Consider the following 17,453-nt stretch of genomic DNA (forward strand, 5'->3'; position numbering starts at 1 on the left):
TGCTAATTAGTTTGCACACCCACTCTTTCTCTTCTTAGGGATCTGTGTCTTTCTTGGGCTCGTGGTGGCCGCAGATGTAATTCCCTGACAGAATTACATTTCACCCAGTTGCTGTTGATTACAGGACAATTGCGAAGTTGGCTTTATTCATTTCTTCCTTGCTTCCTTTGGGAGTTCTGCCAGGTGTCTTTGTGGCCCATAAATTGTGTCCACTATCAGCAGGTGTCCTTCTCCCAAACTTTCGTTAATGTCCATAAATTGTGTCCACTATCAGCGGGTGTCCTTCTCCCAAACTTTTGTTAATGTCCATAAATTGTGGCCCATAAATTGTATCCACTATCAGCGGGTGTCCTTTTCCCAAATTCTTGTTAACGTCTCCCTAGATCTGAGATCACTGAAGCACCTCAGAGACCTAAACCTTAACAAGGCAGTTAACTTGTTTTTCTAACACATGGAAAAATCAGCTTTCTTGCTGACTAGGCTTAAAAGTATAGGAAGATCAAACATCTAAGAAGTTGCTTTAAGGAAAATTTGATATATTCCACACCTTGCAGCACCCGCACAGAGCCAGGGAAGCTCTGTAGCTTCCTTGCCTTGCCTGTGTGGAGCCTCTTTAGGCAGAAGCCAAATGAGGATGTGCTTTCAGTGGTATCATAACCCTTCTGTGCCATCCCAGAGCCTCCTCCCTGTCCCCGTTCCACTGCCGAGTCAATCAGCAGCGTGGCTCTGACTCTCCCCACATCCCTGAACCAGCCGGGCCGTATCTCCGTGTCCAGGTGCGTAATGCCGCCAGACCCCGGTGTCACGGCCCTTCCGGACCAAGCGGGGGCTCTTTCACGGCCCTACACGGCTCCGGCCCTCAGCCCCGGGCTCATTCACGGCCCCGCACGGCTCCGGCCCTCAGCCCCGGGCTCATTCACGGCCCCGCAGGGCTCCGGCCCTCAGCCCCGGCCCACAGCGAAATGGCGGCCGGGCTCGTGCCCGCAGTAGAGATGGCGCCGCGGCCGCTCCGAGGCGGGGATTGGCGGGGGCGGTGGCGCGGGGAGCGAGCGCGGCCCCGCTCCGCTGCCGCCGCCGTCTCCGCCGCCGCCGCTGCCGCCCCCGCCCCGGCATGAGGAAACGCAACGAGTCGGTCACCATGGAGCATGAGCGCGCCGCCGCCGCCGCCGTGCCCGGGCCCCTCGACAAGGGCTGCAGCCTGAGGCGAAGCCTGCGCCTGCCTGCCTCCGCCGCCGCCGAGGGCATGAAGCGACCGCTGGGCAGGTGAGCGCCGCCGGGCTTTGTTGTCCCGGTGTCACCGTCTCGGCGGCGCCGGGAGCCTGCCGGGCGGCGGGACGGTGGGTTTTGCGAGCTGAGGGGAAGGGCCGAGGAGCCCGCGGGACGGACAGGTGCGCGGGCCCGGGATGTTGCCCGGCTCAGCCCGGCTTTCCCCGGTTTTCCCGGTTTCCCTGTGTGCCGGGAGGGCAGTGCCGGCCCCGCCGTGCCTTCCGTTGTCGAGGCAAAGGAGCGGTCGGAGAGCGGGGCGGGAGCGGCACCGGCGGAGCCGGCCGGGGACGGGAGCGGCTTGGTGTCCGTGCCTGGGCGCTGCAGCCCCTCACGGAGCAGGCAGTTATCCCGAAAAAAAAAATGGCTAGCACGGAATCCTTCCGTCACAGAGCGTGTGTGGAGCAGCAGGGCCCTGCAGGTAGGGTGTCTGCGGTTTTGGGAAGGAGCTGGCGGCTGTCAAAGCGATCTCTTTGCCCTAAATGAACCAGATTTAGGGGGCGGTAGGAGAAGCGGACACGCGTGGCTGTTGGAGGGAGTTCAGCCGTGGGTTTTTGCCAGGTGTGCCAACGTTTTTAACGTTTTGTGCATGTTTATAGCGGGGAAATGTTTGTGTACCTTTCTAAAAAGACTGTAATAGAAGGTGCTTATCACCTGGACCCTTGATCGTGCCGGATTTTGGAGGGATGCAATACACGGTGGAGACTTTCCTCCCTGGCTCTTTGCAGCTGCGAGTCAAGATACAAGCTTTTAGTTTCCCCTAAACCAGTATGGTGGTGTTCTTTGTGTTTTGGAAGTGTGAAGAATGTGTAAAATAGCTGTGTGGTTTGGGTAGCTGAAACCAAATTTCTGTGCTTCAGCAGTACATCAGGCAAATTAAAAAAAAAAAAAAAAAGTGCTTATCAGTGCATTTCTAGTAAATGAGCTATTGTGGATGTTTCTCTGCTAAATTTTCTGAGATTTTTTTTTTCCTGTTCTCATAGACAAAATCAGCATTTGAAAAGAGCCTGTGGATACTTGTCATGTTCGAAGACAGAGCCTTTAAAATGTGATTTCTCATATTGGGTAATAGCAATTTAATTTTGTGCCCTGGAGGTAAACCTTTGGGATGCTGTCACTGCTCTGTACGTGTTATGACAAGCTTTTGGTAATTGAAAATGGCGCTGAGTTGATCTCTCAGTTTCTATGACTGTGCAGTGAATCAAACTGCGACAGTGCTCTCCTTTTATAACATTTTGAAATTTGGCACATCTCTTTGTCCAAGTGGATGTCTCCTAGACCAGTGGCACTCGAATGATGGCTTGCTGGCTTCTTCAGCATTATGAATGGCACTCAAGCACCTTTCACTCAAATGGAAATGCTCTGTCGATGGTGAGCATTGAGCAAACCCTAAGAGCACTGAGTGCAGGCTGTTGGCTTGCTCTGGCAGGCAGGTGCTTTGTGGATCCCAGACACAGCACAGCTGTATTGCGAGGGCCAGGCTAAAAATAGGGAAAGCACATCCTGTCTGCAAAAAGTGTTCTCGCATTTATTTCTCCATTTACACATTTGAAAATGGTCAGCAGTCAAGCTTTCCTCAGTTTGCTCCATGTTCCGCTTTTGAAGCCTGTTTCAGAAATTCCTGAAGTCCTACATGGATTCTGGCCCTTCCTCCCTGCTTTCTGCCCCCCACCTCCCCCCGTCCTTTTTGGGTCAGGTACTATATTCCACACAGCAATGTTTCTCAAACTCGTGACATTGTAGGAGAATCTTCTTTGGAACTGGCTTTTCCTTTTCCTCATTTTGAAATATCTGTATTTCTGTGATGGATTTTTTTTTTCATGCTGTCCTGTGTTGTCTACCTTTCTTATTGACTTTCAGTGGATCTTCTCTGACTTCCTCACCTTGTGAGCTTTCAGACAGTGGTTTTCAGGCAAAGTGTCTCTGTCTGGCAGTACCTTCCAGCAGTGTTTTTTATGGGATAACAAATGCATTGTTGAATCTGAGTGTGCAGGAAGGGGAGGTCCAGGCAGAAGAAGGTATGATGCCCAGAGATAAGGTTCTTGTCCAGACCAGTCACCCTGAGTCAGGTCAGACAGTCTTTTAGCTCCATATCCCACCACTGGTGGACAGCAGGGAGTGTTTAAGGAAGAACATGGGGGTTTGCATGCAGTGACCTCCCCAGGGCAGTTACCCTGGCTGTGGTCAGTTTTGTGGCCAACAAGTTGCTGTTACACCATCTAGATCATCATATTTTAATAGGCAAGGTCATGCTGTTATTGCAGCATTCCTTATACTGCTGGAAATAAGAGTAGTGCTTGATTGCTATTCCCAATGGGCTACATCAGTTTTACTCCCCAGCTTGCCAAAGCTGTAAGGTGAAAATTCGGCTGCAAGGTTTCTGGGATGGTGGAGGTGGCATAATATCTGAAATTGGAGATTTGTAGACTCTATTCTTAGCTTTCTCCTTGATGAAATAGTTAAAATCAACACATGAGTGCTGTGTTGGAGGGGAAGTTGGGCTGTCTGCATTTCGTGCTGCTGTTCTTCAGCCTCTGCAGCCTTGGGGAAGCAGAAGCAGCACAGAGGTTTGGCTTCATCCTGTGGGTTTCCATCTCTTATTTGCAAACGACACAAGCCACTGGCTAGGAAGGCAAACCAATCCCCAGCAGCGTGGCGTGGCTGCGTAGTTCTGCAGCCAAGGGCTGATCATGTGCCATATTCCATGGGTCAGGAGCGCGGCCGGGGCGGCTGCAGAGGCAGCTGTGTCTGGAACTGCAGCACTGACCTGCGGGCAGCAGGGCTGCTCCGTGCCCTTCTCCAGCACAGCTTTTCCTGCTCACATCCAGCTCCTCAGCAAAGGCTAAATAGCACCCTGGGTGATGTTTATGGAATACAGTGCTGGATTAGTACCGGCAGCAGTTTGTTCTTACGGCAGTGTTTTTGAATTTTACCAGCGCTGAGCTTGCCCCTCAGTTTTTGTTCAGTCATACCATCACAATGTGCTCATTCATCCAGGAGCTGAAGCTCATTCTAAAGAGGTGGCTGTGCATTTTGAGTGGCGACCACTCTGTTACAGAAAGTGTGTGCATGTGCTTCAAACTGTAATGGAGATGGATATCTGATAAATAACATTTATGTGGCTTTGGCCAGTGCGTAGTGCAGTCAGTGTGGCTTTTAAGTGGTTTACAACCAGAATTGAACAAATATAGGTATTTCCATTTTCTTCCATAGATAGCAGTAATATCTACTATGATGTTTACTTAAGCACTTTACAAGTTGCTCCTTTAAAAGTACATGATTTTTTTTTTAGAGGAGCTGTTTTGTCTGAAATTATTAAATGCAATAATGCAGTAAATAAAAAAAAATAATAAGCAATGCTTGCTTTTCCTGGTATATGTGTTTTGTGTGGATGGCCATTCCTCTAATATTTCTGTTGTGAGGCATTTTCCAGGTAACAGTGTTGGAAGTACTAGATGGATATAGGGTAGCATTGTGTTTTGGGTACTTGCTGTGACTCATTTTTGTGGTCGGTGGCTGTGAGGTTCTGAGGAAACGTGTTTGAGCAGCCATAGATGTAGAAAACCTTTATGTGGGAGTACAGAGAATAGAGAAAATCAAATGAGCTTAATACTGACATTAGATACCAGAGCAAATTCTCCTATCTCATTTCTGCTGAGCCCTGATCTTGGTGATAAAAGGTCACATGCATGTTACCCTTCACTTCTGTGACCTCATGGTTATCTGATCCTCACTTAATCCCAATCAATAGTCAGACTATAGACCTGAAGTGTGAATTTTGCCATTCTCCTACAAACGTTAGAACTTGTTCCTGTCTCTCTCCATGCTGCAGAGCAGTGAAGTGCTTCAAATCCCATGTGTGTGAGCTTTGTTCCTTGATACTTCTGCACTCTGCCTTGCTGGAGAAGCTGCTGTCCTTTTGTCTGTCCCTGGTCCCTTTGCTGCTGGAGACACCCCTGCTGCTGGCACAAATCCCTGCAAGGGTCAGTTTTGGGACCCTTCTGCTGGGTGTCCAGCCTGTGCACCCCACAAGCTGGGTGTTTTTGGGCTGACACTACAATTTGGTGTAGTTGCAGTTCCACTGTAGTCAGCCTTGTTCTTGCTTGTTGCGGTGCAGCTTGCTCTTGGGAGGCAGAAGGTTGCTTTTACAGCATTTCCTGGGTGTTTCATGAAAATGCAGAGAGGTGCTGAAGGGAAGAGGGTGCAGCAGCCTGCTCGTGTCTTCCCCTGTGATGCAGCTGAATTTTCCTGGCACAGTGAGTGTGCTCAAGCGTGTCAAACGCGATGCGTGGTGACCCTTGGTGCCATCCTGCCCCAGCAGCTGAAGTGCTTCATGCCTCCCCGTGTCTCTTTGGATTTAACCAGTGGTATCTTCCCTCTGACAGAAAACTTGGCCATCTCTGTTATCTGCCCCTCTGTCCTCTCAGTGCTCCATCCTTATAGCTCTAGACCTAGCCTCCTTTCTTCTGATGTGACGTTTTTTAGAAGCGTTTGCAGAGTCTTTTATGGTTATTCCAGTCTGTTCCATTGTAGCAGAGATGACAAATACTTGAATTGTTCTCCTGCAAGTTTTCATCAATATATTTAAGGGTTTTTTTTTTTCCCTCAAGTGAATATTATGCTATTGTCTCTCTTAATTGCTGTCTTCAGGTTAAATCAGTTACTTGTCAGGCTTTCAAAAGAGGAAGGAGGCTGCCTGCATAGAGATATTTCATCAATCATGCTGCTTTCTCACCAATTCCACCTTCCTACTGGGTAGCTGCCTCTATTTCAGTTTTTCTTGAGCACAGTTCACAAAGGAGCTGTGAAATGGTTTCCAGTTGCTTGCCTGTTCTTTCTTTCATAGTAAATACAGGTTGAATCACAGTCCTTCCAATGGGTAAAATATGAAAAAACACTTTCCTTTGTGTGAGGACTTTTTTTAGTGTGTGGGGCTCTTTTTTTGTTGTTGGTTGTGTTGGTGTTTTTTTGTTGTTGTTGTTGCAGTTCTCTTGAAGAGCATGCACAGCAATATTTTGCTCAGATATGTCAAAAATGGAGTTGTGTAATTTTTTCCATGTGTATGTCTGCCTTTTTTTAAAAAAAAATTATTTATTTGAATGGTATTACAGTAGCTCTGCCTCCTGTTTTGTCCTGTGCATTGTCAGCCATTTTGGCAGCTATGGCTGGGGAATGCCTCTGAATTGCTCCCAGGTTGCCAATTTGGGGCATTTGGTATTCATTCTCTGCAGCATCTTTCCAGTTTGCTCATCTTTTCCAGCCATTATAATTCTCTTTCCTTGTGTTCATCTTCTCCCCACTCTTTCTCAATGACACATTAGTCATTTGGCAAAAATAGCAATATTCCCTGCAATGTGAGGAATTATTTGTTTTATTATTGTGGGTTGCTTTAATTTAACAAATTTTTTTTTTTTAGGATTTAAAGATTTGTGAAGCCATAGTATTGACATGTAGCAGTTCTGTGCCTCAGTGTGTTATTGTTACAGCCTATCTTTTATTCACCATTTTAATCACTGACTTTGGGGGTTTTTTTTTGATGTTACAGGTGTGGTTTACTCTCTTAAGCATCCCTTTAGACTCAGAGCATCCTCCTGCAGGTCTCTCTGTATGACCTAAAATTTCTTTCTTTGCATCCAGTGTACCCATGAGCCTCTCTGGATTTTCTGTAATAGAGCCCAGCATTTTTTCTGCTGCATCTGCTCTGTTGTGTCTTTTAGTCTCTGAGCAGTTTCCTCAAGTCCCCCTGTTTCTCACAGAGCCCTCTGCCCTTGAGCAGGCATCTTTTAGTCTCTGAGCAGTTTCCTCAAGTCCCCCTGTTTCTCACAGGTCCCTCTGCTCGAGCAGGCGTGTTCAGGCTGAAGAGAGTTTGCCCTCTGGTTTTGTGTTGGTCTCCTTAAACTCCCGATTTCCTCGCAGTGCCATATTTCTGACATCATACTTGCCCTGGGTGCTCTGCTCTGATAGCTTATGTCTGAATTAATAATTACCATGGTATTGCTAATTGCTGCTACTTTACAGTACTTCCTACTTGGGAGCTGTATGAATTGCCTCTGCTTGTTTGATATACCTGAACTTCCCTTGGGTTTGGTAACTCCTGGGACCAGCAGGGCTTCCCAGTCATCTCTGGAGTGAAGGTGCCTGTGGAGATCAGGGTCTTCTCAGCATTGTCACATTCTCTTCTGACCTTTCTGGCGTGTGGTTGCTGAGCCAGAAATCAAGTTCTCTGCAGATGCAGTCACTGCAGTGAATCTGTAGGTTTTCTCCAGGATGCAACGTAGACGCGTTTCTTTGTGGTGAAAACAACATTGTGGTGTTTTTATTAAAACTAATGATGGTGACATCATTTCCTCTCCAGAATCCCCTTTCTGCTGTATGTTCAAGAGGCCTGGTGTACCCCAGCAGGACTTCTGCTGTATTTGAAGAGTGCAGCCAGCTGAGTCTGGGCTCCTTTGAAAGGAGCAGTGCCTACTTAGGAGGCTGCAGCCAAGTTACTTTATCCTCCTAGGCCTGAAGGGCAGGTCAGATTATTTTGGTAATCATGTCAGGATGTGAAATTAGTGAATTCTACAGCAATTCCCCTATAAAACCTGGGGTTTTGTAAGGTCAGTGGGTAGCTGTGCTGTGTCCTGTTGTTGGAGCTCCAGCAGCAGCTGGTTTCTGGCATGGGGAGTGAGTGACTGCAAGCAAGGGAAGTTTACTAAGGATGTAACGTGAGAGCACTATGTTAATGTAGCCGTGACTGAATCAGTACCACAAGAAGATTAAAAGAAAGTGCTTCAGCTGTATTAAAAGGGTAACAGGAGACCGAGGAGACTTTAAAGCCATTAGCCTGAGGTGGAGTCAGTGCAATTTAAATTGCAAGAGTTAATTTGAAATTCAGTGGAAGAAGATTTAACAGCTAAATATATATATATATACTAAATAAAGTAGATCTGTCCTGTGGAACGACATTGTCAAATGTACAGGTTTGTCAAGATTACAGCCTGGTTGATCAAAGTATCAGCAGTAAAATTGTTTCTCCAAAGCACTTGACTTTGTACTGGAGTTTTATTGACATTGCTTGCGCTGCTAATGGAAAGCGTGATATCTCTATTGAAAATTGGCTCAATGGAGAGAGAAACAACTGGGAAATTAGAGTGGGATTGATGCTTGAGTTCAAAGGTGTGTAATTTTGTATATCAATCATCCAAAGGATGAGTTGGTTATCAGTTACTATTGATAAATGTGGGAGGAGGAGAGGATTGATAAGGGTTGATGGATAGGGCAGTCAGCAGTTCAGAGCAGATGGCCAAATAGTGAAAAGGTCACCAGGACACAAGTAAAGCTGGCAAGATGGTGGGGAGAGAGGGTAGGGTTTGTAACAGGGGCAGGAATAGTGACAGAGTGTGGAGCTGTTCTAGGTAAGTCACCTCTGTAAGCTGTCATGTGTCCCTGAATATCCCTTACCCAGACAGTGAGGCTGCCGTCTAGGCTGGGGACTTTTGCCTTGCTGGCACGCATCCCCTTCCTTCTCTTCCTCTCTAAGCAGCTGGTGAAACTAGTGCAACACTTGGCTTCAGAAACCTGCCTCTTTCTCATTGAAGGCAATGCAAACTTTCAAACTGAATTTCCTAATTTTAGACTCTATCACGTGTCTTCATCATTCACTGAGCTAACAGGAACCATGACTATTTGCTTTCCAAATCAAAGTGTTTATTTAACCCAGATTTATTTCAAGATTGTAACTCTTACTGAGAAATAGAGCAATAGAAAAGATTGTTAGACTAGAAGATTAACTTCTAAAATGCAAACACTTGAAAACATTTGAGATAAGTCCCACGGCTGCCCTTGTTCAAAACTATCTGTCCAATTTGTACCCACTTAAAATGGTTGTTAATTCCTCTTGAAAAAGAGATTAGTGTTGAGTAATAAGGGCCATAAGGTCGTGTGAAGTCTCATCTCCCTTTTTGCTAAAAGTGTGCAGAATAAAGGATTTCATGTGGCATAAGTGAAGAAATGAATAAACTGAAGAATATGTGAATAACTGAAGAAACCCTTTAGGAAGGGTACTCTTCAGTGGCATTGTGCAAGCTCAGAGCAGAGAACAGAAAATGCATTTACCCTATCCAGAGCCTGGTTTTTCTTCCCCTGGCAGTAAAGCTTCCCCTGGGGTGACTATTCTGAGACAGAGGAGCCTACACTAATGAGGATGATGTAAACTGGAAACTTGGAGTCAGCTTCCAGGCTGCAGCATCCTTGCTTGTGGAGCAAAGTGTGCTCAAGGTGTTTAAGAACTGAATAGATGTTAAGACTTCTTACAATGCTCAGGAAGGGAAGCCTGGCACTCTTTTCTCCCTTAAAGCAGTCTGATTTCACTTTCTGTAAAGTTTTGATTAGTTTCAGAGCAGCTTCAGGAAGCAGGAATAAAGCTGACAATACAAGTTTTATACTGCTGAATGTGAAAACTGTGAATTGCACACAGTCATTGGAAATAGCCCATTCTCTTGTTCTTGCAGATTCAGCAGAAATGCAGTGACTGACCTTTGCTTTCAGTTTCCGATAGCCTTGTGCTGTCTCTTATAAAGCATTCTTTTCCCCTTTCACTACCAGAGTAGGGAGCACATTCCATTTTAACCTTTGGCAGGCTGATGTTCAAGTGCTGCTTAGCACAGTTGGTCAGAGCACGGTGCTAATGACACCACGGTTGTGGGTTCAGTCCCTCTATGGGCCATTTGCTCAGGAGTTGGACTTGATGATCCTTGTGGGTCCCTTCCAACTAGGAATATTCTGTGGGTCTGTTTTGTTTTGCTGCAGTTAAAGTAAAGTAAAAACTCCAACACCTGGTTTTCACCTTGGAGTTTGTGTTTTCTGGGTTGGCTCTTGAAAGTTTTATAGTGTTAGCAATGGCTTTGGTTTTAATTGTCTTTAATTTTTTTAAGCCTTTGTCATTTTGGAGTTCTTTCCTCCACGAGACGACAGCTAGAGCTGGAATCCCCGAATAAAGCACAGATGAACACAGAAACAGATTAATCTGCCTGGCTATATGCAAAATGACCCGCTGTTCAAAGTATGTCAGGGCCAACAGCAGTTCTGTATCTGCTCATACATCTGTTCTTTAGCTATGGCTGTTGTTTTATGGCCATGCACTGTTTGTTAAGCCTCCCTTTTTAAACGGGTCACAATTACAGAGGACACTGTGACTGCCAGCTGAATGTAGCTGTGCCGGGCTGACAGTCAGCATATGTAATGTTTTGGCATTGTTTAATGTTCTTGTTTGCTTGTATGCTTCCAGTGGGGAACAGTTGGTCTATTGTAATCAAAATGTATTGCTAACTATGTGTTCTGAATCTAAAAGGTGGCAGTATCACTGCTAACACAAACACATTCTTTTTCTTCAGGCTTCTGAGAAGGAATGGCTTCTGATCTCTGCCAGCAAAAGTAGAGCTTTTTCAGCTAGAAAGTATAGGCTGACCATTTTAATGTATTTGGAAGGAAAAAATGTCTACAATACACAAATTAATCTTTTGCTCAGGTGATGTAGATGAAAGCCAGGGCCACAGAGCCTGCTGCTAGTGGTAATTCTCAGGCTGTGTGGCTGCCTCACAAGAGCTGCTATGTGAAAAGATGATTTCGTGCTTACAAAGTTGTGCTGCTTGGAAATACAGATCTGTTCCCTCACATGTATCCACAAGAACAAAGAGTGAACCTGGATTCTTGTTCTTGCTGCAAGGTTAGCACACGCTATGGTCTGTCGGGTTTACAGCACATTAACAAGTGGTAATTGGTGGTGGGGGAATTGGCTGTACTGTGTGCTGCCTCAATTATGATATGCATTCAGCAGGCAAATGGCTTTAAATGCAGGTTAGGAGCTGTGGTGGAGCATTATATGTGAGCTAGTTCTGCTCTTGAACCTCTGCTTGTGCCCCTTGATGCTCCTCCCCATGAAGGTGAGTGTGGTTGGGAGAAATGAGAATTCCCTGCTCCAATAAAAACCAGACTCGGCTGGTCTCAAGCTTCTGTTTTGCGCTTCCAGTTGTGTTTCAGTCTTTTGGTGTTTATGTTCTGTTTTTACCTCTTTCATTAGCAGTCAGCTAATGTGTTCCCCAGCTCACGGAGTAGTGAGAGGGCTGTGCCTTTAATATAAACCAGCTGTCAGCTGTGAAATGAGTAAAAAACTTAAGAATTCAGTAAACACTGTGGAGGGAGTGTACTTGCCACCGCCGTTGTATCTCAATGCCAAGCTCGACTAAACTCTGATGCGGGTGACTTCAGATTTGATTAGTGTCAGCAGCATTGCTGGTGAGCTCTGGGGAAAGTATGTCCTTAGAATTTAAACAAGGGCTCCTACCAGAAAGGTTTGGGCACAAATGAAGTGGCTGCTGCAGGAGATGCATTCAGGAAAAGTCAACAACCTTAAAGCCCTAATCCCCAAGCCTGCTCTTCTGTCCCAAAAGTCAGTTGTTCAGTTGCTGAGGGTTTAATTATTTGTTGTTTGCTACCTACTTAAAATGACAGTAGCATCTGCCTCTTCTTTTTTAAAATGTAGCTTTCAGGTTAATCTTGTCACATGCAGTTCACACTAATGCTAATACCGGTGTACCCAAACATTGAGAAATAACATAGTTGCTGCTTAGGCCATGCTGTCAGCATACATTTTAACTAAATTGGTGCTGTGTTGCCAAATGTTCAGCCCATTCTTGTCTCCTGCTCTGTGAAACATGTAGCTTTCATGCAATTGGAATGTTGTTATCAAGACTGATGTTCCAAGCTCCTGTTCTTCAAAGGATGTGCCAATGCATAGTGATTTAATCAGACAAGCTGTGTTATTACTGCATTTAGGGCAGTCAGCTTAGACAGTGGTTGTGAAGAGGAGAGCCCAAGCCATGGCATTGGGAAGGGATGGGGTGCTGTGGGGGAAAAGTTAGGTGTTCCATGTCCCTGTCCTGTTAAATGCTTGTGAGAGCCTCGCTTCATTTGTTCTGCATTTTGCAAGTGTGTTCCATGGACAAAGACCCATACATTACCTGCAAGCTGCTCTGTTATTTCTGCTCATTAATGCTGTACACTGACTTGCCTTTCCAAACTCCCTTCATGGGCTTGTTTTTGTTTTTCCTGCAGCGCTCTGAGTCCTGGCATAACCTTTGCTGGCATTTCAGGGCTATCGACCTGACCAGCAGTGCTTTCCTCTTACCCTGAGTGCTGATGCCACATTTCCCCCTCTTGATGCAGCAGGATCTTGATTCTTTCAGGTCCTACCCTGATCTTTCCTTCTTCTCCAAGTTGAAATGTGGTTATGAGGGTCTCAACAGCTGGAGCTTCATGGCCCCTCCTGAAAAAATTGAGATGCTCTCCTTTACTTTGCAGTTATATCTCTTGGAGGGACAGAGCTAAATCCTTGACTGGCTAAATGCTTCCTTCTTTCTGCTTACTGTTTTAAGTTAATACTTAACCACTTGATATTAATCAGAAGGAGGCACAGAAGCAGTCTGTGAGAGGGGAACAAGGTAGTGAAGTAGGGGAATTTGGCAGCTTAAAGTTTCAAATCTCACCTGCATTCAGGTAGGTGGAACAACACTGAAGCTCTTAGCCCAACCAAAAGGAGATGGTTTGTAGGCTTGTGGGAATAGATAGTTTGCAATAAAGGAGGGAAAGGAATGTGTCTAAGGCAGCAGTTGTACAGTCTCTGTAAGCTGGTGCCATGGCCAAGAGAAAAATGTCCTGGATCTCCACAAACTTACCTATTTGACAACCTAATTTTATGTGTGTTTGCATTTATCTGTTACAGTGCAGGTGCAGGGTTGGGTCTTTTCTATGATGAACTTCTTTTTGTGGCCCCACTAACCAGCTTCAGGCTGTGTAGGTGTGGGAGTGAACGGGAGGTGGGATAAACTGCATGGTTGGCTCATGGAGAGCTTGGCAAATGAACTGAGCTAACTTCTCTGATAACTGCAGGTGATGTGGGGGGATTTTTAAAGATGATAGAAGTTCCAGAGGGCCTAACTGAAAGCAGCATCAGTAGTCATTTGATTGATGTTAGATGGGGCATTTTTAATGGAAGATAAGGGGTGAGGTGCAAAAAGTGCTGGTTAGCATACAGACAAAGTGTTGTGGTTCTGTTTGCTGACATGCAGCACTCCTCTGGAGCTTTCATAGTCTGTGATACTGCTATAAACAGAGCAATAAGTTAGTGCTTATGATAACTTTCTGCTGTGTTTTAGATGTACAACATCCTAATCAGCAAAAAAAAAATTCTGCAGTAGTAGCAAAGAAGAATAACTTTCAGTAGCCACCAGTGTTTTTTACTGTTAGAATTGTTTGTTAGCATTTGACAGGAAATTCAAAGCTTTATGGGTGTACTGACATCTTGTAATTTCTCGGTTTTGAATTTTTTCCTCTGTTGGGACACCTTTACTTTCCATCACTGATGGTGGTGTGTCTGTTGAAAAAATAATCTGTCACAATGTTGTGAGAAACTTGAAGGTACAGCTTGCATGTTTAAAGAGATTATCAAAAAGCTCAGCTTGCTTTTCTTTTGTCTTTTTGGTTATTTTTTAATGACAACCCATAGGCTTTAAATTTGTTGCCTTTTCCCCCACCTTATTAAGCCAGTTATTCCTGTTAATTTGTCTTTTAATTCAAAGAGAGATAGCAGAACATCCTAAATCTTTGCTTCTGGGTACAGTCAGACTATGGAGTGCTGTAGCTTTTCTGGGGCCGGGTCTCTGCTGATGGAGGCTTGAATACCTTGCTTCATGCTAGTTTTTAAGGCAAATATTTAAGAAGATTTGCTTATTGTTTTTATTCACCTCTCTCTCCCACTTTTCCATTGATGCAGATAGAAGCATTTAGCAGCTTTAGCCAGATTTTGATGTTTGGGTAGCTTTTTCTGTTTCTGTCCAGGGGGCAAATTATTCAGATTTCTTTGAATTCTTGCAGCCTTCTTATTTTCTGTGAAAAATCACTGTTCAGTGAGAATGCAGCCAGTCTGATCTGTTGCATGAACCTGGCAAACTTGAGCCCATTCAGCTCTGCTCTGGGTCACCAGAGGGAGTTTGTGAAGCGTGGGCTGTCACAGTTTGCCAAGTGTTTGTGGGAGGAATTAAGTGGACAGCTGTGTAAGGTAGTCTGTCTTTTCTAGGATGAGGAGAAGGGACCAGGTGAATTTTTGGGATCTTTTGTAGCCTCTTTGCTGTTCATGCATCTGTGACATGACCAAAACAGTCTCTGATTTAGAATGCTTATTTTAAGTCAAGTGATGAACATTTTGAATGCTACAGTGATGAGAGCAGTAGGGTCAGGTATAAACTTGCCTGTTGCATCTTCTGTACCTTTGATGGCATAGAATAATAGTATACCTTTTATTAATTGACTGATACTTCCACACAAGAGATCCAACTACTCTTAATGCTTGGGTTTACATGCAAGTGGATTTGTACTTGAATTATAGAAGTTGTCAAAGAAGAAATAAGGTACCTGGACTTTCCTATCTCATCCCAATAGCTGAAAGATCAGACTGTCTTTTGTAACATCAAAAAGCAAATAATGTCTTTCACAGATATGGCATGTGTCAGTAACAATTAATTCCACTGCTGGATGCCTGAAAAATTGCTGAGTGCTTTATCCTTATAAAAATATGTTCTGCATGGCTCTGTGCAATAGAGTACCTTCATTATTTTAAATAAGTGATACTTGTGTTTTAGCCCCAGCTGTCAACTCAGCACCATGCAGCTGCTTGGAATAATCACATTTTAAGACTAGTAGTTGTCTTCCTCAGTAATCCAGTGATTATTTAGGAAAACAAGCACCATCACTTTGAACATCCCTCCTTTCCTACTTCTTTGCCCAGCTGTGTATGCTGATCCATGATGCCATATGGTCTGGAACATCCCTTTGGTCAGCTGGGGTCAGTTGTTCCAGCTGTGTCCCCTCCCATCCTCCTATACACCCCCAGCCTCCTTTCTGGTGGGGTAGTGCTCCACTGCACTGCTGGATGCCTGAAAAATTGCTGAGTGCTTTATCCTTATAAAAATATGTTCTGCATGGCTCTGTGCAATAGAGTACCTTCATTATTTTAAATAAGTGATACTTGTGTTTTAGCCCCAGCTGTCAACTCAGCACCATGCAGCTGCTTGGAATAATCACATTTTAAGACTAGTAGTTGTCTTCCTCAGTAATCCAGTGATTATTTAGGAAAACAAGCACCATCACTTTGAACATCCCTCCTTTCCTACTTCTTTGCCCAGCTGTGTATGCTGATCCATGATGCCATATGGTCTGGAACATCCCTTTGGTCAGCTGGGGTCAGTTGTTCCAGCTGTGTCCCCTCCCATCCTCCTATACACCCCCAGCCTCCTTTCTGGTGGGGTAGTTTTTGAAGTTTAGTTTTTGAAAGGGAGACTAGAATATATCTTCAGAAAGAGCAAAGGTTCAAGATTTTAAGGAACTTCTTGTAAGAGATGGCAAAGGAATCTAGTAGAGGTAATTTTCTTTTTATATTCCAGATCTTTCCAAGAGCAAAAGTTTTCAGGAACTGGTTGAAACTAAAATTCTCTGAGAATGCAGTTTACCATGCAGTTTTTGTACATGATATTTCAGTTTTTTTATGAAACAAGTTGGGGGGGGCGGGGTGTGGTGAAGAGCAATGCCTTTACATTTGTGTCTTGTTTCCAGGATTGGGGTTTGACCTTTTTTTAGATGTTTGCTTAATCCCTAGAATAGGAAGATGTGTTTGGAGGATTTGATTTTTCTCTTTGTGTTGTTTTGCAGCGAACTCATCGTGCTAAAGGAATCTTAGTGCCGAAGGGAGGGATCAGTCACTCAGATGCTTAGAGTTCTGGCAAATACTACTGTTTCCACTGGCTTTCATGGATTCAGGGAAGATTGGATGAGTTTTCTATAATTCCATCTCCCTTTTCTCTATACAATACCTACAGTGAAGCAGAATTAAGAGTTGGCTGCAGCTTTCATTGAGAATTCTCTATAGCAGTGCCCAAAATGAGTTGTGTGATTGCCTATTTGCCCATGCAGGTTTATTCACTGTGCACAGAAACCAGGAGAGGGAAAACCCCTGGACTTGAGCATCTTTTCAGTTTGCATTGAGCTGCACATAAAGCAGCTTTTGCAGCAAACCCATAGGGTAAAGAACTCATATTAATCTTGTAGTGGAAAATTACATTGTTGAGTGCTGCTGCTCAAGCTGTCCAAAAGCTGCTGGTACCAAGTTCAGATGGAGAGGGGAGACACTGCCTGTGAACTCAAATTCAGGAGCTGAGAGGCTGTCTCTGTGTGCAGCTGAAAGGCTGATAGATTTCTTCCTTTTTCTTTTTTGACTTTTTGAGAAGGAACAAGTGAAATTAAATGAAAGCTTAATTGGATTGGGTGGCTCAGGTGGTGGAGGAAAAAGAGATTGGAGGATCCTTCAGGACCTGCAAGGGGCCCTGTGCAGCACCACTGTCCAGGCTTTCTGCAGAAAAGGAAGATGAGTCCTCTTAATGATCCTGCCTGGGCTAGAAACCATCTCTTATTCAAAACAAGGCTAGCAAGGAAAGCTGGAAGGCCAGCCAGGGACCTGATGTGTGGGCTTTTGCATGACTACTGTATTGTTCTTTGTGTTTCTTTGTGCCCCTGTATGCCTTGGGACTCTGTTGCAGTTTCCAAGTTGTAGAATAGGTTGTTTTGGTTACAACTCTGTTTACCCTCAAAAAATCATCCCAGTCCTTTAAATTTCCTTTGGCCCTCATTTTTTTACTCTTTTGCTCATGTCTTTATCTGCCTCCTGATATTATGCTCTGAGGGAACAAATATATTTATTTTTTTAAAATGTGTTTTCTGCTATGAAAGTGGGGGGATATGTTCTTGTTATGCCATGCATTTTGTTTTTTTCCTCTACCACCCATAAAGTCACTTCTGTCACAGGAGGTACCTTGTGTGATCAAGCTCTTGGCTTTCCACACCTGTGCTCTGAGTTCCTGCTGGGAGAGCTCTGCTGGTTTGCAGTTTGGAGAGCTGGGGACACGAGGGGCTCCAGAGCCAGCCAGAGTGACAGCATTCACTGATCAAACAGAGCCTCATGCTCTGGTTTTGGTTCACTCTTGCCCCATGCAGGTCACAAAGGGCAGGTGGGCTGTGGGTGCATTTGTCTCTAGATCCTTTAGGGACAGCAAGCACAGCCTGTGTGTGTTGCTGATAAATGTTGTTCTTGCTCTGCTGCA

At 44.8% G+C, this 17,453-nt stretch overlaps 1 protein-coding gene across 1 annotated transcript in view; it reads left to right on the plus strand.

The window, feature by feature from the left end:
* The first annotated feature begins 1,030 nt into the window (after nt 1–1,030).
* ABHD12 (abhydrolase domain containing 12, lysophospholipase) overlaps nt 1,031–17,453 on the plus strand; it is a 38,827-nt gene continuing 22,404 nt past the window's right edge. The window contains exon 1 of the mRNA XM_039706414.1: nt 1,031–1,263. Within this exon, the coding sequence (XP_039562348.1) occupies nt 1,112–1,263 (152 nt within the window). The 5' untranslated portion in view covers nt 1,031–1,111. The remainder of the gene's footprint in view (nt 1,264–17,453) is intronic.

The sequence above is a fragment of the Passer montanus genome, unplaced genomic scaffold (genome assembly GCF_014805655.1).
Source record: "Passer montanus isolate IOZ18808 unplaced genomic scaffold, ASM1480565v1 scaffold192, whole genome shotgun sequence".
In the NCBI taxonomy this organism is placed as follows: Eukaryota; Metazoa; Chordata; class Aves; order Passeriformes; family Passeridae; genus Passer; species Passer montanus.